Genomic DNA, 22,322 nt, shown 5'->3' on the forward strand with positions numbered 1-22,322 from the left:
GCTCTGCTAAATCATTTTTTTCTGGCTTGCTTAAAATTTCTTTAATTACCACTAGTGTAAATACTATAGATTCCCCACCCACCAAAAAACCCAGAAATGAAGAAATTACTGCTCCATTTTTCACGTCTGTGGGAGCACACACAAACACACATATGCAACACACGCACACACCATAAAAATGTCTCTCCAGCAAAGAATAGCTTGTTCATATAGAGTGGTATAGCATTTTGTATTTGATTCCAAAAAGATGCTTTGCAATTGTTAGGGGCACAAATGCAGCAGCTGTCTGCAATTCTGTAGAGCAGCTGCATGTTTTCCTGGGATCACCAATTCCTGCACTCTCAAAAATAATTGGGCTAAAGCAGTTTAAATCCACATTTTTTAATTTCCTTGGTTTGTATATGAACAGGGCATGACTTCCTCTTCTAACTCCAAAGAAATAGATTCAGTTCAAAAGAATGGCACTCGCCTTTAAATGATGTGGACAGTATGGAACATAAGTCACAAATGATAAAAATAAAATTTGACAACTTTTGCTGAACTTATGAACAAAGTTGTCAAATACAATTAGAATCTGAATTCAAATCCACATTGGTTGGACTTATGAAGTCTGATCTTGCTCACAGATACTCATTTCTGCTCTAATCATGATGTTGGCAGAAGTAAAATTTCAAAAACTGTATCTTGGATAAAATATGGCATGCTGCTGAAGAATCCAATGTGATGCTGCAATATAGAAGGGTATTACTTCAGGTTTTAATGGAAGAAATACTGCCTATACCAAAAGGCTAATTTGTGAACTTGCCAGATAATTGGACCTTATTATAAGAACAGTTGTTTTCCACATCAGAGCTGGCTGACAAAACTGAGATTTTTTTCAATCTCTGAAACATCAACCTACTGAGTCTTTATTGAGCTTTATCAATCAAGAATCATTGGTGTATGCTGCTGGCTCCTAAATTCCTTAATTATATATATCAGCAAACAATTTAACAGCTCCCACCTTGGACTGTGCAGCTTATAGAGATGTAAAGCTTTCTAGAAATATTGCAGATGGGTTGGAATGGGTAGAAGAAAGATAATTTATGGGAGGAACACCTGAAAATTTTTTTGGGGGAAAATCAAACAACTGTTTGTAATTATTGTGAAAAAGTCTTTTTAAATAGATAATTTGGAATGCTAAAAAAGTTTCAGCATTGCTTTATACATCAAACTTAAATAATTCAAATTCCTTAGTTTGTCAGTTAAATTGTTCTGGCAAAAAAGGTACAATGAAAACTGATAGGAAAAGGTATTTTAAAGAACTCTCATACCCATCCCAGATTTTCTGGTGGTTGTTTTTTTAAAACTTTTTTAAAAAACTGGTTTTTTCCCTACTGTTTTCTGAGATTAAAGGGAAACTTCCTTTATTAAATAATTACATAGGAGGGGGAAATGTTATAAGTGCAGAACGCAATACAAATGTCAAAACAAAATAAAACTTTATATCTTGAAGTATATATTGCATGTATAAATAAATACATATATTGATTCATTTATTTTTGTACTTCGCTCAAGAGATAGAAGCACTGTCCACTTTGATATCAGTTATTTTTCTTTACCCTTGTCAGGCTTCTCCTTCTGTTCTACCATCAGTTTTGCTATAATAACAATAGCTGTGATCTGCTGCCAACATGGAGATGTTTACTACTAATACTTGTATTCTCAGCATTGCTACTAATGCTACTAATACTTGTATTCTCAGCATTGACATTTTCTGGTGTTTGTCTTGAATCAAGAAAAATAGTAGTATTGTTTCCGATTGCATAATAATAAAACATTTTGTTCAGCCTATCATCTCTGTCCAATTCTGTTAAAAGTCATTTGTTCTCTCTGGATCCTTTCCCCCCCAAATAAACCCATAAAAGATCTACTTATATAGTATGTACCTCATGAAAGTGATGTATTTTTATATATTCCCTAAAGAAGGAATGCACATTTGCTGTGTTTTTTCTACTCTGCATAGTTATGGGAAACTAAGATTCGTACACAAAATTTCCATTGGACTGCAGAAGTAAACTTTCTTTTTGACTCTAAAATGTTTCCCCAAGAGGAGAAGAAAGAAAGAAAGAAAGAAAGAAAGAAAGAAAGAAAGAAAGAAAGAAAGAAAAGCCTATTCATATACTGTACTCTTACCACTTCACTCTATCCCTTCATCTGAAATTTGCTTCTCAGTCATGCTGAAGTCTAATGAACGTTCTCAAATATAATGAAAAAGAGTTGACTTTCCTTGAAATCAAAACCAAGATTCTTAAGGAAAGTTTAATAGCTGGCTGGTTAGATTTAACATCTAACATTTATCTGAATATGGGAAAGAATCTGCTGGCAGAAATAATTCTTCCTTTTCCATATATCCCTCAAATCTTTGCTGGAGTGTCAGGAATTAAATTTGCTAATTCTAAAATTGACTACAATATATAAATATTGCACATTAGAGCTAAAATGCATTCAAGTCCCAAAACCATGCCAGATGGGATGATAAAAGTAGTCCTAGAAATGAGATTCTGTGGATATGATATGAGAGTGTACAGAGAGGAGAGGCTTATCTTTTGCCTTCTGGTCATGCAATTAATCTTAGGACAGAAACCAACTAGCCAAAAATCCAGCACTAAAATCCCATGAATGAGAGTTTCTTTAAAACACTTACATATCCCATTGAGAATTAATTAACGAGCCTGTGATCAGCAAAGAAAGGGAAAACAATTCAAATGGTCATCCAGTACAAAAAGAGGCCTACTGGATTTAATCATGATGACTGGTATCACATCATGTATTTTCCTTAGATTGGCAAGATCATTTCAGCTGACATGTATTTTAAATCTTTGTGTTGGGGTCCCTTTGAGACATGAAAGGCATCTTTGCTTTGTTTTCTGTCTGGTTGAAATAAAGCCTTTGTTGCAGAAATAAGTTCAACACAAACTTAAATTAGGAATTGAAGAACTACCATGGATGGATAAATTTATAACATTGCAAGTTTCCTGCATTGCATACATTAAAAGGACTGTCTGAAAGGCAACACTTTTGTTAAAGAGGAAATCTATATTACCAAGATAAAACCAAGCATTTGCAAAATATCTATTTCATAAATGAATATGTTCAAGTGCAATTATCATATATTTTGCCAAAACTATCAATAATAAAGGTATTCAAGAAAACTAATTCCTATAGTCCTTGCACATTATCTTTATGATGAGGACAAAATATAAGTAACAGCAATGTTAGCTACCAAACAGAATAAATGTGTTAGATATTAAAGAGAAATTCTAGTACAAAAAGTTAGTAAAGTGGTTGATGGAGCATCATCATGGAATAATGCAGCAATCATATTTGAGTAAAAAGTAATAATATAGCAATCTTTACTTTGGCTAGAAACCAGCATAAGATAACATAAGGCTAATATTGTACAATCTATAAAATGTAATGAAAATTAAAATGGATAAACCATATGCCTATCGCTATTCAGAAATTCAATATCAATTTAGTTTTAATTTATAAACTATATATAATATGACTATATGACATTTATCAATTTTTATTTTTAATCCGTTCTTGGCAAGTTTTAAAAGCTGCAGCATAAAATGAATATTTGCAAATATGTCAAATGAGCATATTTATTTGTTTGTTTGTTTGTGTGTTTATTAGATTTGTATGCTGCCCCTCTCTGTAGACTCGGGGCGGTTAACAATAATAATAAAATCTAATATTTAAAATAACTAAAAACCCTTATTAAAAACCAAACATACACACAAACATACCATGCATAAATTGTATAGGCCTAGGGAGGGAAGGGATATCTCAATTCCCCCATGCGTGACAACAGAGGTGGGTTTTAAGGAGCTTACGAAAGGCAAAGAGGGTGGGGGCAATTCTGATCTCGGGGGGAGCTGGTTCCAGAGGGTCGGTGCCGCCACAGAAAAGGCTCTTCCCCTGGGTCCCGCCAAACGACATTGTTTAGTTGATGGGATCCAGAGAAGGCCAGCTCTGTGGGACCTAACTGGTCGCTGGGATTCGTGCGGCAGAAGGCGGTCCCGGAGATATCTGACAGTCTTGACAATATCAGAGAGATAAAAATATGATGCTTGTTTCTATACAACACAGATTGAAGATTGATATACTCAGCAAACTCTACTTCTCAATTGTTATGCTGGCATAGACATTTCATGTATGCAATCATGAAACTCTCTTCTGCAACTTTGGAGGGAGCAGCACATTTTTGTAATTTGCCATTTCTAATTGCCAGCCAAATGTGTAAGCAGAAATTATAGACTGGTCAAGAAAACAAATAGTTGATTGATTACAACTGGAGGTAGGTTCCTTCCAATTTGGACTGGTTCTATGGAACTGATAGTAACTTAGTGGCCTGGGTCGCTGGAATGAGCAGCGTCCCAGGCCTGCCACACCCAAACCGGCTCTCTCGATGCCGCCTTAGGAGCACATAAACTGTTTTTTTGCTTCTGCACGTGCACATAAACTGTTTTTTGCTTCTGCACATGCACAGAAGCTTGTTTTTTAGAAGTATGCATGTGCGTCACATCAAGAAGTGAACCAGCAGCAAAGAAAACCAGAACCCACCCCTTATTGGGACTGATATTAGTTGGAGAATTTTGGTGAGTGGAGCAGCCCACCTCTTTTGAGTGAAAGGAGAGGAAGAATTTGTGTAGTTAGGTGCTCAGCAGTCCAGTGAAGGACTGACTGAATACCTAGTGCTGTTGGATTATAATTGGAAGGCTGAGTAAGTTTTCTGACTGCCCTTAAGTGTTGAATGCTAGGCAGAAGCGCTTTGGCTAGCAAAAGCCAAAGGTTTGTTTGTTTGTATTTTTCTCTCTTCTTTTTTACCGGACTGCTGTTTGTTTCTGAGCTACTCACGCTGAGCTAAGTGATTATTCCACCTTTCTAGGGTCGATGAGATGTCGCTGTCATAGCTGCTGCTCTTTTCTTGCTTTTTTAGGATGACTACTCTGCCTTCGTTTCCTCCTTTTGAACCAGCCACTGAGACTTGGGATGATTATTTGATCTGTTTTGAGTGTGTGCTTAGGGCTGCTGACTTAACTGAATTATCCAGCTCTTGCAAATTGGGCTATTTTTTAAGCTCCTGTGGGAGGGACATTTTTGCCACTGCCAGAGCCCTCACCACTCCTCAGGAAGTGTACCTTGTTTCCTGGGACATGCTCATAGATAAGCTTTGAAATCACTATTCTTCTGCCCCCTCCAATCTTGTCAAGAAGACATGCTTTCAGATATTTCCAAAAGGAAGGTGAATCAATAAATGACTGTATTGCTGCCCTGCGAACCGCAACTGTGAACTGTGAATTCACAGATCTGGAAAACCTCCTCCTTGATCAATTGATTTGTGGGGTTGAAGATCTGTGACTCCAGAGATGTGTACTGGCAAAAAAAAAAAAAGCTCAATCTTACTACTGCATTGGATGAGGCAAGAGCTTCTGAGCTTTCTGAGAACTGTGCCTCAGAAATGCAGAAAGCCAGACCTGTACCTGTTCAAACCAGATCTCAATCTATTGAGGGATCAGACCCGGACATCTTCTCAGATGATGAACATGATATCTACAAACTCCAAACAACAAGGAGAAAGCCCTCCAAAACCGCTGGGGGGGGGCACAATAGAACTGACTGTCGTTTTAGAAATGTCACCTGCCACCATTGCAGCAAACAGGGACATATAGCTAGAGTTTGCATATCTTGTCTGCTGGTACCAGCAAGAGTGCCCACTGGGGCATACCCCCAGAAGGCTTTCCTGTTTTTACATCAAGGCCACCTCCAGGATTTAGACTAAGTGTCAGCATCCCAATAAATGTCCGAGAAATAAATCAGAGTCCAAAGTCTTTCCCCCTCATGCAACCACCCCACCCCTCCAAATTCCCACGGTACTACTCTACTTGTGGCAGGCCAAAGTCTCTAACTGAAATGATGGCTTCGGCCTGACACCAAGATCCTCTCACAGACCCCCTACTTGCCAAAGGCCCTGTTATTCCACCTCTAGAACCTTTCTCCAGTTTCTTACTATGTGAACCATGCCTCCCTGGTTGACCCCTCACAAAAGCTTTTTGTCACTATTCATATCAAGGGCCAACCATGTTGATTGGAGGTGGACACTGGGTCATCCAAAACTTTAATCTCCTGGGCCACCTTGATCCAGTTACTCCCAAATTTTGATAAAGGACATTTAGAACCATGCCCCATTGCCCTCAGATTATCAAGGGAATCAAATTCCCGTTGTGTGGTGCGAATCTTTTCTTATCTCTTATGCAGGCTATTCAGTTATACCCTATACCCTCCTCCGAGTCAGAATTGCAGGCTTTCTTAGGCCTCCTCAATTTCTATTCAGTATTCTTACCTCATAATGCTATCTTTGCTGAATCCTTTCACAGACTTTTAGATAATTGCATTGCATGGCATGTGGGTTCAGCAGAGGAGACTGCTTTTACAGCAGTTAAGCAACCCTTAACATTTGAGGCTGCTCAATACAATGTCAGCCTCCCTGTGCTGCTAGCATGTGATGCCTCTACATACAAGGTTGAAGCAGTACTAAGTCACATCCTCCCAAATGATTCAGAGGCATCATTGGTCTTTTATTCTCACACACTGTCTCAGGCAGAAAGGAATATAGCCAGCTTGACTATGAGGCTCACACTTGGGTCGCTGGCATAAGGAAGTTCCATGATCATCTCTACGGGCGGCACTTCCATCTGTTGACTGACCATAAGACCCTCCTAGGCATCATTGAAAATGATAGGCAGTTCCATAACATCCTGTACCTTAGAGTGCCCCGCTGGTTGGAGTTTATGGCCTCTTATTCATACATCCTCCACTACTGCCTGGGCCAGCAAATGGGCCATGCAGATGCTTTAAGCAGATTATTATTATTATTATTATTATTATTATTATTATTATTAAAAATCATGAGAAACAACACTTAATGATTGTCATAAGGATCAAATAAGCAATCAGGAAATAATCAATATTAATAAAAATCTTAAGGATACAAGCAACAAATTGTAGTCATACAGTCATAAGTGGGAAGAGATGGGTTATAGGAATGATGAGAAGACTAATAGTAATAGTAGTGCAGTCTTAGTAAATTGTTTGACAGTGTTGAAGTAATTATTTGTTTAGCAGAGTGATGGAATTCGGGGGGAAACTGTTCTTGTGTCTAGTTGTCTTGGTGTGCAGTGCTCTGTAGCGATGTTTTGAGGGTAGGAGTTGAAACAGTTTATGTCCAGGGTGTGAGGGGTCAGTAAATAATTTCACCACCCTCTTTTTGACTCATGCAATATACAGGTCCTCAATGAAGGCAGGTTGGCAGCAATTGTCTTTTCTGCAGTTCTTCAGTTGGGCATCTAAGGCTATTGCTATGCTACAAGGCTTCCTCCTATCTAGCAATCTCCTTGCCTGACCACTTGATTCTGTAGCTGGGCTGGCAATGGAATTCTCTGAACTGCTGAAAGATTTCATCCTGCCATCCCTAGATGAAGAGTCAGAGGTAACTCAGAGAGCTTGGAGTTATATTGTGTTGTTTAAGTATTCCCTTTATTTTTTTGAGCAGTGTATATGTCTCCATTTCTCAGGGAACAATTCATTAGGCACCTGAGATAGAGTGGACTGCCGCTCTGTTAAAGAATTCATTGCTGCAACACCATATGTACATTTTCTATTCCAAAGAGTATAGTTAGCAGAATAAACCCATAGGCCTGCAATTTAAAAGTTATTTCAACATGTGGCATTTGCTTGGATTTGTTGGTAGAAGGAAATAAAAGTTATTCCAGTGCGGATGGCTTCATATTATTGTGGCTTTTACCGAGGTTTTGGCTATTCATACTATGAAGTTGTTCTTACAGTATGCAGATGAAACATTTGTTTGAAACCATTTTAGCTGAATCTGTTGCTTCTTCATTTAAGGTGCCTGTACTATTAGTGCTTTGTTGTTTTGCCACAAGTATCACAAAACAATGGCTTTTGAAGTTCCACCTCAGAGAGTTGCAGTGGCAACAAATGAAGTCTTGGGGACTACATATGCTCCCTTGTTCCTGCTTTACATTCCTATTAAGACACTGTAATACTCAGTGTTTCACTTAATTTTAAATCTCTCTACTAATCCTTACTTTTGGCAATTGTGTTATATGCCATTATCCTAGAGTTTCAGTTCGCCATCTCAGTAAAAGCTCATACACTAATGCATCGAAAGTGAGATTTGCTCTTAAAACAAATACATTTATTGAATTTCTACCCAATATTTCAGTAAGTAAATAGCACTCACATGGTTCATCAATCATTTCAATATGATTTCAACAATGAAAGATGATATAAAGCATTAGAAACACAGTATATTAAAGAAGCTGCAAATACCCCTATCTTCATCAACTACAGTTCCACTTAGGCGCCAAAGCCTGCTTTAATTAAAAAAAATTCTTTCTTTTGCAGAAGAAAGAACAACCGAAAGAAAATTAATCTTAACAGGGGACTCCATAGTCTGAGCATAGCCCTTAAGAAGGCTGTCATAGAAGTTGCCCTTACTCTGGAAGCTCCAAGACAAAATAAGCCAATTTTGCCAGCATCTTTTTAGGTTATGAGATTGCATCACCATTTTTGGACTACAGCCCAGAAGCCTTAGCAGAATTCCAGTCCCCCTAAAGAAGAAAGCCAGGCCCCTTTAACTGAAGATGCTTTGATCATTAGACACTCAGATGGAAGGAAGCTGAAAGCTTAATCTTGAGTTTCATGTTGCTGAAATCTCATTTTAACCTATGGTAGGATTATGCGGCCTGAATTTCTGCCTCAGTCTGAGTTTGACTTATGATGACTACTAGATTGATGTTGGTTTTTTGACAGCAAAATGGAAGTCACTGTTTTCTCCTCAAACCCATATTTCAACTTCCAAATTTAGCCTACACAACTGAACTTCCTGATAATCTTTTATTCAAGTACTAATTACTGCATGTTTGACCCTACCTAACTCTTTGAAATCAGCTAAGGTCAGTTAGATGATGCCAGTTAGCAAAATTCAAATAAATGTACCCCAATGGAATGTTCAATAAATTTGGCACTATGACCTCTGGATATTTTTTCTCAGTTTAGATCCTGAATAACATGAAGTATGTACAGTATATAGAGTGGTCCTTATACAGTATATCAGATTATTACTTAATTGGTAGCATTTATGTTTAAATCCACAGGTCTCCAGCCCATTCCAATATTGAATTCAACAAAAGAAAGCCTGGATCAAGGGTTGCCTTTTCAGTTTCTGTCCATCAATCTATTTGGCATCACAATAAAAACTTTCTTCCTTGTAGAGATCTATCTCCTTTGATAAGGGGAATGGAGGTGACTCTTAAAATCTGGATAGATACATATGTGAGAAGGTACTCCTTCAGGTAATTTGCTCATAAACCATTTAGGGCTTTAAAGATTGAATCAACATTTAAAATTGGGTCCAGAAACAAACTGGCAGCCGCTGTAGATAGCAAATAGAGCAATATAGCTGCTCTATTTTGAACTAACTTGTACAACTCATTTTATAATAATCAATAACTTAATTTCATCCTCTATGCCCAGATTTAAAACACAGTTTAATCTAGAGCAGCGATGGCAAACCTATGGCATGGGTGCCACAGATGGCACACATGGAGCCATATCTGCTGGTACGTGAGCTGTTGCTCTAGCTCAGCTCCAACATGCATGTGTGTCCTGGCCAGCTGATTTTTGGCTGGCACAGAGGCTCTGGGAGGGTATTTTTGGCTTCTAGAGAGCCTCCAGGGGGGGGGGGGCATTTTTATCAATCCCCTGGCTCCAGAGGAGCCTTTGGAACCTGGGGAGTGCAAAACACAAGCCTACTAGACCAACCAGAAGTTGGGAAACAGGTCATTTGCAGCCTCCAGAGAGCCTCCAGGGGGCAGAAAAGCTGTTTTTGCCCTCCCAGGCATTGAATTAATGGATGTGGACACTTAGGCAAGCACGATAGTGCATCTGCATGCTCTTTCGGCACCCGAGGAAAAAAAGGTTTGCCATCACTGACCTAGAGTATGGTCTTGGATAGGTTCTCATGTATGAAAAATGAAAGCAGTAAAGATGTGAAAGAATGAAAAATGTTGTGAAAAAGTATATACTGTATTGGTGCATATGTTTATTATTGATATGGAAGATAGTATACAGATCTCCTGCATGTGAAATTCAAGAAATATTTGAGAAATTTTAAGTAATTAAACCTGTTCTTTTGGTTTCGGCCAATAATTTATCTATTTACTGTCAAATTAGAAATCATGTTACGTATCATCCCAGAAGAAAGAATATGTGAAACTATTAATGCAAAATGTTGAAATACTAAGGATGCATTGTTAAAATTTTGAAACCTTAACTTGAAGGTTTATCTGTTGCATTTAATGGAACTTGGCAATGATTGTAGTACATGAGATACACGTAGAATAAACTGCAGCCCCCCCCACTGCATCAAATTCCCTAAATTCCCAATACTGTAGCTTTCTTAATAGTCTCTCACAATTCAACGTCACTTTCGTTCTGTATTTGAAACTGCATTTTCAAACTTTCAAACTGTATTTCAGAAGAAATAGAAAAGGTTTTTTGTGTGTATGCTCTTAGTCTTTGCAAGTCATTCTGGGATTTATTACATCTTTAAAATGTAAGGACCTGATTCTTATAACTTTTCCTTGCAGTCAATTTTCGTGCTTTTTGATTAGTCCTTTCTATGTATGCATTAATAAAAGTGTCAGTAGTAACAAAACCTTCTTCTTTTGTTGTTGCTTACATTTCTTTATTTTAAACATTTGTAATGCTGGTTTATGATCAGAGTCAAATTTGAGAAAAATCCTTTGTGGGCTGATCAAACCAGAGAGGAAGTTCATGAAATGTGATTAGTAAATTAGTTACATGTCATGTACATTTTAGTAAACTTACATATATTTTTGCAATTATATTTGCATAAGAATCCTAACAAGTGTTTTGGCATTTCTGCATATCTCATTCAATTCACTGGGATACTCCAATTATCTCCAAACTGTACAGCATGTGCTTAAACAGTCAGATAATGGACGTGTATTTTATAAGTGTTAAATATGCATGAAGCATTGTAAATAGTTGAATTTGTGTTGAGCGTCTCTGATTGGTTGAGATTTGACAGTTGGGTTTCGGCGGGAAGTTAAAGAGCATAAAAGGAGCGTCTGGCTCTGTGTAAAACCAGTCGCGTTCCTTGCTGAAGTCATTTTCCGATAAGAGCTGAACCAAATAAAGAAACTCTTTGGAACCGACTGCCTCAGATTTTTCACTGGCGACATCGGACGGTCGAACCAACGATCTCCCACCATGGACAACCTGCCATTTTCCTTAATTATTGCGGCTCCGAAATATACCATCTTGCCCAGACGCTGACAGACCCGTTGCCGGCAAACTCTGTGGCTTGGGACGCCTTGAAGTCCAAGCTCGCCGCCCATTTCAAGCCCACCAAACCGGCCATCATATTCCGGCATCAGTTCTCCAGAATGAGCCAGCTCGACACAGAATCCATAAACCAATACGCGACCCGTCTTCGCACCGTCTTGTCAAAGTGCAAATTTGACAACCCTGAAGCCCGGCTCATCGATGCCTTGATATTCGGCATGAAGAATGCAGCCATAAGAAACAAACTCCTCACAGAAGATGAGCCATCCCTACAAACAGTAATCAAGACGGCTCAAACTGCTGAAATCTCCGAAGCTGCCACTAAAGAACTGAAGCAAAATGACAAGCGGGAAGTCGTCGCAAAGATCGACACCCAGCCTTCCCAGTCTGAGTCATCAGAAGAGCAAGGTCTGCCAGCCAACACTGAAGAAACCTGTTTCCTGCTTAAACCTGACACTTCGAGACCACCAACACAACCCCGACCCATCTTTCCCTGCTCCGGCTATGCACATTTTGAGATCTACTCAAAAGAAATATTAAAAGGCTTGAGATGAATGGCAACCATAATACCAAATTTAATAGCTATAGCAATAGCACACTTATATACTGCTTTACAGTGCTTTACAGCCTTCTCTAAGCAGCTTACAGTCAGCATATTGCCTCTAATAATTTGGCTCCTCATTTTACTCACCTCGGAAGGAACCTTGAGTCTTAAGGAAACTTATATAAGGTTATTAATAATTTATCTTATAATGTTCTGCCCTTTCTTCAAGGACTTTAAATTCAAACATTTTGAATTTAATCCAGACAGAAAAGGACTGAAAAAAGAATAGTGCTACCTCCTTCCTCCTTCTTGTACAGAAGATGAAGACCTAACTAGAGAAGTAAATTATATCCAGGTGAATAAAGTTGTACAAGGCTTAGGAACAAGAAATTTGCAGAACTGTCTAATCTCACCGAATCTGTCCTGTGCTGAGATCATCAATAGTTTACCATTTATCTGTTCCTCAGATACATCTGAATCTATAGTTAATTTTGTTTCTTCCATGGTAGAATTCAAGTTGTGAAACAAATTGTCCTTGAAATTAAAGGGCATGATTATAGCTTAAAGACTCAAATGTCTTTGTTTATAGAGGTTTTTACATTGTTTTAAATTTAGTATTTTAGTATTTAATATTTTACATTACATCTTTTTGGATGGTTATAACAATGTTATACTTGTTTTGACTGAATTTCTGTGAATTTCTGAGCTATTAAGAAAGTTGGTGCCAAACAGATAGCTGAAATAAATAAAACAGAAAATATTGACATTGTGGTATGCAATTGTATCATAGTTAATATAGACAAAAATTTAAATATAAAGTTCAGATAGTATCTGAGCTGAAGGTTTTCAGTCAATGGCTTCTTATTTCAGTATTAAATTAATCCTCTAAGATTAAGTTCTTATTTAAGTTCTTATTTCTTTTAAATAGATTCTGTTTTCAATAAACATTTAACTTTTTCTGCTACTTGTATATTTTTGTAAAATTTAGTTACTAATATTTTATTTTAATTTTATTTTATTTATTTATTTATTTTGCCATGTATGTATTGGTAATATACATAGATATAACATTGTTTTATATCTATAAAATGGGTACTGATAAGAGGGAACATTAAGCAGCCGAGGTGGCGCAGCAGGCACCAGTATTGCAGGACACTGACTGTAGATCTGCAGGTCAGCGGTTCAAATTTCATCACCGGCTCAAGGTTGACTCAGCCTTCCATCCTTCAGAGGTGAGTAAAATGAGAATCCGGATTGTGGGGGCAATGTAATATGCTGGCTCTGTTAAAAAAAGTGCTATTGCTAACATGTTGTAAGCCGTCCTAAGTCTAAGTAAAAGGGTGGCATAAAAATTGAATAAATAAATAAATTAGGACAAGGACGGTAGGCATGCTGGTGTACTTATTTCACTCAAGTTATATTTAAATCAGGATTATTTAGTATTACAAGATATTCTTTATGTTAAGGTATAGACAACAATAGTTTGATTTCATAATATTCCATATCTTTTTATTGACTTTGACTTGAATGATCAGAAACTATAATTTCCAAGTAAGATATCTCAGCAAACTATAATAAAACTAAAAAATAGGCTCCATCAAATTGGACTCGATACTTGGTGATCCTGCCTTAGAACTGAGCCAGGATTGCATATATTAACAAACCATTCAGTGATATAAAAGTAGAAAATGATTGTGAAGAACTCTAAAAATATCCATTTAAATGGAGTGAACAACTGCGACGTGCTCCCTGAGGCAAAGAAACTTAATTTCAAATGTACAGTAGTACCTCTACCTAAGAACGCCTCTACTTACGAACTTTTTTAGATAAGAACCGGGTGTTCAAGATATTTTTGCCTCTTCTCAAGAACTGTTTTCCACCTACAAACCCGAGCCTCCAAAACTGTAACCGGAAAAGGCAGGGAGAAGCCTCCATGGGGCCTCTTTAGGAATCTCCTGGGAGGAAACAGGGCTGGAAAAGGTGGGGAGGAAGCTTCTGTGGGGCCTCTCTAGGAATCTCCTGGGAGGAAACAGGACCTCCACCCACCCTGTGGTTTCCCCAATTGCACACATTATTTGCTTTTACATTGATTCCTATGGGAAAAATTGCTTCTTCTTACAAACTTAAGAACTTGGTCATAGAACGAATTAAGTTCATAAGTAGAGGTACCACTATAATCCTGAAGAATTACATTGAAGGGACATGGTGGCTCAGTGGCTGAGATGCCGAGCTCACCAAATAGAAAAGTCAAAAGTTTGGCAGTTTGAATTCCTAGCGCCATGTAACAGAGTGAGCTCCCATTACTTATCCCAGCTTCTGCCAACCTAACAGTTTGAAAGCATGTAAAAATGTAAGTAGAACAATAGGGACCACCTTGGTGGGAATGTAACAGCATTTCATGCACCTTTGGCGTTTATACATGCCTGCCACATGACCATGGAACCATTATCAGACAGCACTGGCTCTGGCTTAGAAACAGAGAGGAACACCACCCTCTATAATCGGGAATGACTAGCATGTGTGAGCAAGGGGAACCTTTACCTTTACTTAATCTTGGAGATGCCTGAGTTTGTATAGTTAACCAGACAAAGATCTTGGGGTCATTGTCAAATGACTACATGGCAGTTGTGAAAAAGACTAATTCAGCAACTTTAAAAAAGGGATTCATTATAAATGCCTTTGTATAGTATTATAACATTATGATGACCTTACATAAATGGAAGTTATTATCTACATACAATAGCTACTGTTTTGGTCACCATATTTGGAAAATTGAAGTGAAGTTAAAATTGAGTTGAAACACCTTGCTAGAGAAGGCTAGAACACTTTCTATTCTTTTGTAGGACAGAAGAAAGGCAACTGAGGAGGAAGATAATCATGGAGTACAAAACTGTGCATGGGTAGAGATAATGGACACAAGAAAGGCTTTTCTCTCAAATGTCTAGGAATAGGGATCGTCCAATAGCCAAAACCCTATTCAAAATCTAAGGCAAAAGCTGAACAACCATGTACTGTAGTTTACAATTTGTAAATATCATATGTATTACCATAATTATAATTATATATCTAAATGCCACTTTATCTTCACCAATTTATCTAAGCCCACATTTGCATTTGTTTCATTTTCAAAATCATCACAGTATTTCAGCCACGTTATGAATAGGCCTGTATTTTGCAAATACCACCTAACTTCTCTGGAAGACTATTTTTGCTCTTGGATAGTTTTTATAATCTTTCCCGAAGCAGGGCTTTCTGAATTATTTTAAGTATAAAATTATTCAACACTGTCCTTTGGTAACTGACTATAGTCCGCAAAGGTACAGTAGTGGCATTTTCAGTTTTCACTCAGGTGTCTTCAGGCTTGAAGGAGATGGAAGGGGATATTTTGTCAATTTATGAAGGAGCAGAACCAGCGTGTCTACCCTCCCTGTCCTACCCTCTCCATTTATTTATACTTATCTCCTGTGTTTATGTCCATGTTTGTACTTATACCTGTTATTTCGTATATGTTTGACAAACTAAATAAATAAAATTGTGGAATACAGAATTCAAGAATTCTGAAATGAAGCTATTTTCAACTTACTGTCCCAAGAGTTGGCCTAGTTGTCAAGATGACAGTTGTATCAAAAGAGCAACCCCAGCATGATTTAGGATGAAAATTAAAATATTGTAGTTTTGCCAATGATGACAATGCAGAGGTTTTTCTCCTCCCTCTTTATCGTCTAATAATAAACATTGTACTGTATGATCAAACACTGTGAACACTAAGACTGAAAAAAGAAAATAATTTTTGATACTGAATAGTATTAGATTTATTGTCTGGATGACATTAGAGGTTTACCATTTTTATTTTAGTAAAAATATTACTGAAAATAATATGTATTAAGGCCAACAGGAAATGAAGAACACTTGGGACAAATGACTTGTCCAGTGATAGGCATCACTATTTAGAAATGTTATCAGACTGATTGCAAAAGGTAAGATCACAAACATATGTATTGATAAGCCTTTTAAAGCTTCTGTGAACACACATTTCAAAAAGTAATGCATTCGTGGAATTTAGGGAATGTTCATTTCCTGATTTTGTTTAATGACTTTTTAAAATACCGCACAGATTAATTTTCATGCATATGTTTCATATTCTCAATGTAAAAGTGTGCATGAAATCTCTTGCAAAATAGAATTAGTACGTTATTTTTTTTCATGCATTTTGAAGGTTCAGATTTTAACTTCAGATACGTTGGGAAAAAAATGACTCACTGAACTTATTAAAATAGGCTGTATTTTCTGGGGCCAAGAGAGGAAGATCAGTCACAAAAAGCAGCAGTGAGGTCTTGTCCTCTTTCTTAGTGCATAGCAACATCATATACATGGCGGGTAGAGATTGCAATATTGCCATCGACATTTTGAGAAGAGTGGAAAGATCCTGAGGATACAGGCAGTTCCCTGGTGAAGATTGAGATCCATTCTTAAGTCTGTCTTTAGGTCAAATTTCTATGCAAGTCGGAACTTATACTTGCAAACAGATTGGCTATTACTAAAAATGGCAAATGGCATTGGGGGTAATGGTGTTGAGTTAATGAACAGGATGTATTTAAAAAATATACAGCTTTAAGTCATAAAAACATTGCATGGCTTAAATGGTTTGTTGGCTAGAAGAATGCCATCCACCATTTTTAGTAATGATGTTTGTAAGTATGTGTAGTCCATAAATGGGACAGAATTAATCTCGGGACTGCCTGTTGCTTGTAACACTTCTGACTGATAAGCTAACAGTCTTTCAAGGTAGTCCAGGCAGGACATGAATGTTAGAATTCTATTTTACTGATATTCAATCTTTTAACAATCACTTGCACTGTAACTGTTCAAGCTTATGAGTAAGTAAGTACTTATGACTGGTCCTGTAAATATGTCAATTGCAATCTCTCTGTATCACATGGTGCCTGCCTCGTAATTACAACATTGTAGCATCCCTCAGTTATTGCAATTTGTGGCCTTCTTTACTGGCTTCCTACAGGCAAAGTCAATGGGGAAAATGGCAGGAATTCAAAAATATCGACCACATGAAAATCTCTCTTAATGATCCAGCTTTTATGACTTCTAGTCCCAATTACTGTTATGTGAGGATTACCTAGACTGGGATGTCAAACTCGAGGCCCACGGAATGCTTAGATCTGGCCCATGTGGCTGCTCTTGAAACAGTGAAGGACCGGCTCAAGTAAAAATGGAGGATGGGAGGGCCCCATGCAGCCCTTCCAGACTCCGTTTTCAGCCATGATGGACATCATGGCTGAAAGCGGAGTCTGGAGCACTCTGCTAGTAAAAATGGAGCCCGGGGAGCCCATGTTTGGCCTGCTCAGGCTTCGTTTTGAGCTGGGATGGCCTCCTGCAGCCCTCGGCCAATGAAAATAGAGCCAGTGATATCGAGCTCCGCCCCCCCTAGGTCAAACCCAACAATGAGGCCTTAAATGAAATCAAGGTTGACACCCCTTCTGTAGACTAAAGTAACAGAATCTTGAAAGTGTAACAATGTTTTCCCTTCCTTCTTAACTTGAATTTATTTTCTCATACTTTTAAAACATGTTTTTGTACATGTGGCTGCATTGTTTATCCACGTTTATATCTGTGGTTCTCCCAACAAGCAAGGTGTTTCAGAACATGCAGATACAAACATAGCAGTATTTGTAGCTCCTTAAAGCAGCCATGCCTTTCCTGGGATTTCATGACTGTCCTTTGCAAAAAAAAAAAAAAGAGGGAAAATGTTTGGTTTAAGGGGCTGCAGAGAGATGGCATACCTTATTTGTGCCTATTTGCTAAAACACATCTCTTTTTTTTGCCTTTAAGCTAAATTCTGGCATAGTCGTAATATTTGCATAAAAAATAGAAAGCAAAAGCATAGAAAGTTTCCAGGCAGAATACTATCAGTGACTTAATTGTTACTTTTATGTATATTCTGGGACAAGAAGGCCTATCCCTTCAATGTAACAAAGGTAATAGGTTCAACCTTTATGAGCACAGAAAGAATCTTAGTCAGGGCTTAAGCCACTGGTAGATAAAGGACTAGTGTTTCTCCACCATGTCCGTCTATCTGTTAAGACAAAGGAATATACATTGCAAATACTATGAATGAATGAGGAGAAAAACTCTTTTATAAAAACAAATGGTTTGCAATTGATAATTAATGTCTCTAAGTCCACAACACAGATTTTTTTTAGTGTAGTTTCATTTTTGAACCATCAGTTGTTGATATAAAAGCAGAGTAAAAGAATACAGCAATACTACAAAAGGCATTATGTCAAAATATATTTAAGCATTACTGCACAACAAACAATGACTATTTGTTTTTATTAGTGTTATTTGCAAACTGTGAGTTTGCTTCACTTTTTTTACTCTGACTTTGAAAAACAGGAACCTAGAATAGCAATCCAAACCTTAATAAAGGACCAGGAAGAAACAGAATCATTGCAGAAAATTATTGGCCATCCATTGATAAGGGTAGCATATAATTATCTAGGATATTATTTATGATTGTACAGTTCAAAAATGTTTCTCTATTGAAGTGCTTCAGACCTTCTGTGAGCAATGGATTTCTTTGCTATTGATTAAAGTAGCTTTTTTCATTTTCTTAAAGCAGACACAAGTTTTTCTCAGTTTTTTTTTTTACAAAAGTTTGAAAAGAAGCAACTTTAATGAAAAAGAGAGAAATCATCTGCTGACACAAGGTCTAAGTTCTCATAAAAATTTCAAAGCATTTAAATCCAAACAACTAAAGTTTGAGATTTGAGGAAAAATGTTTAATTTTAATGTTATTTTTAAATGAATTGGACAAAAATGCAACTCTTTCCCAACATGAGTTTTATTACTATCATATGTCTATTGATGTTACTTCCAAGCTGACAAAGTTTATATAAATTAATATTCTCAACTTTGAACAAAAGCATTATTACAACCACATAAATTATAGATACATAAGCTAAAGTACCTTTGCCAAACATTCTATTTAAACATAAGGCTGTTAACATTATTCTCTGTAAACATGAATTTGTAAACCAGTTTGGGCTACGAAGAGGATTTAGTCTCGGTAATAATGAAAAGTCACTTTTAAATTTTTTCCAAAGAAACAGCACAGAAATAGGTCTGCAAAGTCATTAGGAATGAAGATTGACTAGAATGCAGTTGTTTCACTAGTATGGATTCATGTGGGCATTTAGAAGTTTATTTTTAGAAATATGATTTTGTTAAGTATAGTTAGAGAAGCTTAAATTCTACATACTGTCAAATTAAATTTAACTCTACTGTATCAAAATGCTATTTTGAACTGGAGTCGAAACTACCATGAGGTGTCCAAAATGACTCATTAGACCGCTGAGTGTAACAGCTTTCTTATAGAGAGCTTTGAATAAAACTCTTTTTTATGAAATGTTTTATTTCCTTTTGAAGTATTTTTTATGAAGACTTCAGAAGAATTCCCCAAATATCAAGATAGATTTAGCTAGAACTTTATAATTGCTAGTTTAAAATAGTGTTAATAAAATATTATCTTCATCTAACGGTTCAAGCATAAACTAAAGCATGTTGAAATAATCTCTTATTCCATCTGAACATCTGACTTCACTTTACAGGATATGGCATGCAGCTGCATTTAGATTCAAAGAAAGAGCAAACTGCAGTACATTGACCCATTGAATATTACAGTAGGTTTTGAGTTTCATGTTAGTCGGATTTATTGGAGAAAATTGATTTGAGTGCTTCTGCTTTTGCCAGAGGTTTTTAATGTTCGGAAGAAAGGAAATAAGACATGCATAGGATGTGACTTTGATGTGCAACAAGTTAATTATCTAAACCGTCTAACAAACCTTGGCTGGGGGAAGTAATTATTTTTAACGGTACAGGGTGGTCTGATGAAATGTTTTCCGCATCTCAATAAAACACTTCATATTCCTCGTAGTTTGGGAATGAAACTTCCCACGCTCGGGCCACCGTTATCTTGGCAAGCCACGAAAACTCTGACCAAAACGGAAGCAGAATTTCCCCCGCTTTGTTGTAGTACATGAACTGCCCTTGCTTTTGATCAATAATGAAGTGGCAGGTTACGAAATAAAATAAAACCGTGCAAATTAAAAAAAAAAAACCCATCCAGGGAAAAGCCGAAGCGAATCTCCTCCTCGGCAGAAAGCGCGCCTCCTGGCGTGGCCAGTTTGTCGGCCTGGTCCACGAATCAGAGGCTACGCGTCTTTCGCCGCGACTCGCGCAGGAAGCGCCGCCATGGCTCTTCCCGCCTGCTGAGAAAACGCTGCTGCCGAAAGGGCTGCTCAGGTACTATCGGGGGAGCCTCTGCCCGCCCAGGAGGCCGCGTGCGCGGAGGCGGGGATAGAACGGAGCGCACCCCCCCCCTTCTCCATCCTCCGCCAGGACCCGGGGAAAGCCCCGAAAGGGCCCGCGCTTCCTTTCGGAAACAGGACCGAGCCAGTCCCGTTCTGACCGGATCCCTTTAGGTTGAGAAACGCCGAAATAGCGGCGTCTCTGGTTTATGAACGAAAAGGCGGAATTAAATGGCGAATAAGCATGCATGGACAGCGAACATGTGGCTCTCCTGGGCCGGGAAAGGTCACGTGCAGGCCGCGGATCTTTGCCAATTTGCTAACCAGCTTGCTGGCTCGACCGGGGTTGGGGTGGAGTGTCTGTCCTGCTTGCCCGCCGTTTTCATCTGCTTCGCCGCGCCGCTGGCTCCGGCGGCCACGTGGGGCTTACGGGTGGAGGTGTCTTCTTGCTTACAGCCTCCCAACTGTGGCAGAGGTGGCTTCTGTTTTTAAACTACTATTCTTTTGTCTGTTTTGGGCCCTCAAAATGGAGCTGAGAAACACCAGCATTTCCAAAAAGCAAACCTAAAGGGAGGAGGGCTTTCCTTCTCCAGATAGGAAGAAATTTTAAGATTTGCCTTCTTATTGGAACAGGTGAAGGCTCCATCTGGACGACCACGAAGGTCAAGATCTCTGAGATAACCCAGATGGATTTGTTTTGTTTGACAAAGCATTGAGAGAATTGTGCCCCATTCAAAAGGGGCTTGTGCAGTTTTCGATTCTGCCACCCCTCCATTGTATTTATGCATATTTGAAAAAGTGCGCAGCTGCTATGTTCGGGTTTTACATTGAGTGAAGGACTATAGAATTTTTCCTTTAATACAGTTTCAGCCACACTACACTAAAGTAGTTCAAGATTAGAGGTTGAATGGGAAATTTGTTTTCCTGTTACTCAGTTGTATGGCAAGTGGTTAGAACGAGTAGAAATCAGCAAGGTGCATTTTGGTAGAGAGAATGGAAAGGCCTACACTCAGTGATGGGCTCCTACGGGAACTGTCAGTAACGTAGTTCTGGTAGCAAAATTTGGAGCTCCACCCCAGAGCACCCAATATGCACTGAAAGATGTTGAAACAAAATGCATAAGCCATGCCCACAGTGGTAGCATGGTAGATTGGTAGCCTATCACTGCCTACACTGGATAGAAAACATCACAGGCTTGAGTGGAGAATGTACTGTGGGAAAAGATCCTTACTCGGCCATATATGCGAAAAACATTGGTTGCCTGGGATTTCAAGGTTAATATAAATTATCATCATGAAATTTTAAAATGGGAAATGCACAGATAGTTGTGTTACTGTAATATTTTACATTGTTTTTATTTTATTTATTTTATTTATTTTTATTCGATTTTTATGCCGCCCTTCTCCTTAGACTCAGGGCGGCTTACAACATGTTAGCAATAGCACTTTTTATGACAGTTTGTTCGCTTAGCACTTTGGTTACTAAACTGAGGACCCAGGACCTGGATCGACAAAATGCCTTCGTCAATAAATGTCCCACCCCACTAGTCTGACAATATCTAAAACTAGCTAAATACCTGTGCATCGCTATGAAACTATGTGATGGGGCTTGATAAATTGACACTTAAAGCTTGAAAATTAATGAGTAGTTAAAAGAGGGTCTGTATTATTTCATTACGGATAATAAGATAAGTTTCTATTACAAATGAAGACATTATTTGAATGGCATAGACTTTCAATTCGTCTCCCAGATGAATTGCTCTGGACCTGTAAATAACCCCGTAGCTGGAGGATGACCAGGCTGTCAGGTGAATTGACTGGAGCATGCCACATAGAACTGGCCATAGGAGAAGCAAGCAGCTTCCCCTACTTGTGTTTTCTTAATCACATCAATCCATGTGTTTTCCTAATCAATCAAATCTTTTATTACATTTTTGCCTCTTTTCCCTTTAACTACTGTTACAGTAGAAGGAACAGATTCATTGGAATTGAGAAAAATAAGGAAATTTTTTTCTG

The 22,322-nt window shown here is 38.0% G+C and overlaps 2 protein-coding genes across 4 annotated transcripts in view; one reads left to right on the forward strand and one right to left on the reverse strand.

The window, feature by feature from the left end:
- The window catches only part of RUNX2 (RUNX family transcription factor 2), a 260,435-nt gene that overhangs the window by 200,418 nt on the left and 37,695 nt on the right, over positions 1 to 22,322 (reverse strand). The gene's annotated exons all lie outside the window — the stretch shown is intronic.
- SUPT3H (SPT3 homolog, SAGA and STAGA complex component) overlaps positions 20,183 to 22,322 on the forward strand; it is a 364,612-nt gene continuing 362,472 nt past the window's right edge. Inside the window, exon 1 of one of the 2 annotated variants that reach the window (XM_070732449.1) lies at positions 20,183 to 20,302. Coding sequence is in view for 1 of the 2 variants with exons in the window: in XM_070732448.1 (XP_070588549.1) it covers positions 20,552 to 20,782 (231 nt within the window). In the remaining variant the exon portion in view is untranslated. Of the gene's footprint in view, positions 20,783 to 22,322 lie in introns of both variants that reach the window. The other variant, XM_070732448.1, reaches the window with a different exon arrangement.

This window comes from Erythrolamprus reginae, chromosome 1, assembly GCF_031021105.1.
Source record: "Erythrolamprus reginae isolate rEryReg1 chromosome 1, rEryReg1.hap1, whole genome shotgun sequence".
Classification (NCBI taxonomy): domain Eukaryota; kingdom Metazoa; phylum Chordata; class Lepidosauria; order Squamata; family Dipsadidae; genus Erythrolamprus; species Erythrolamprus reginae.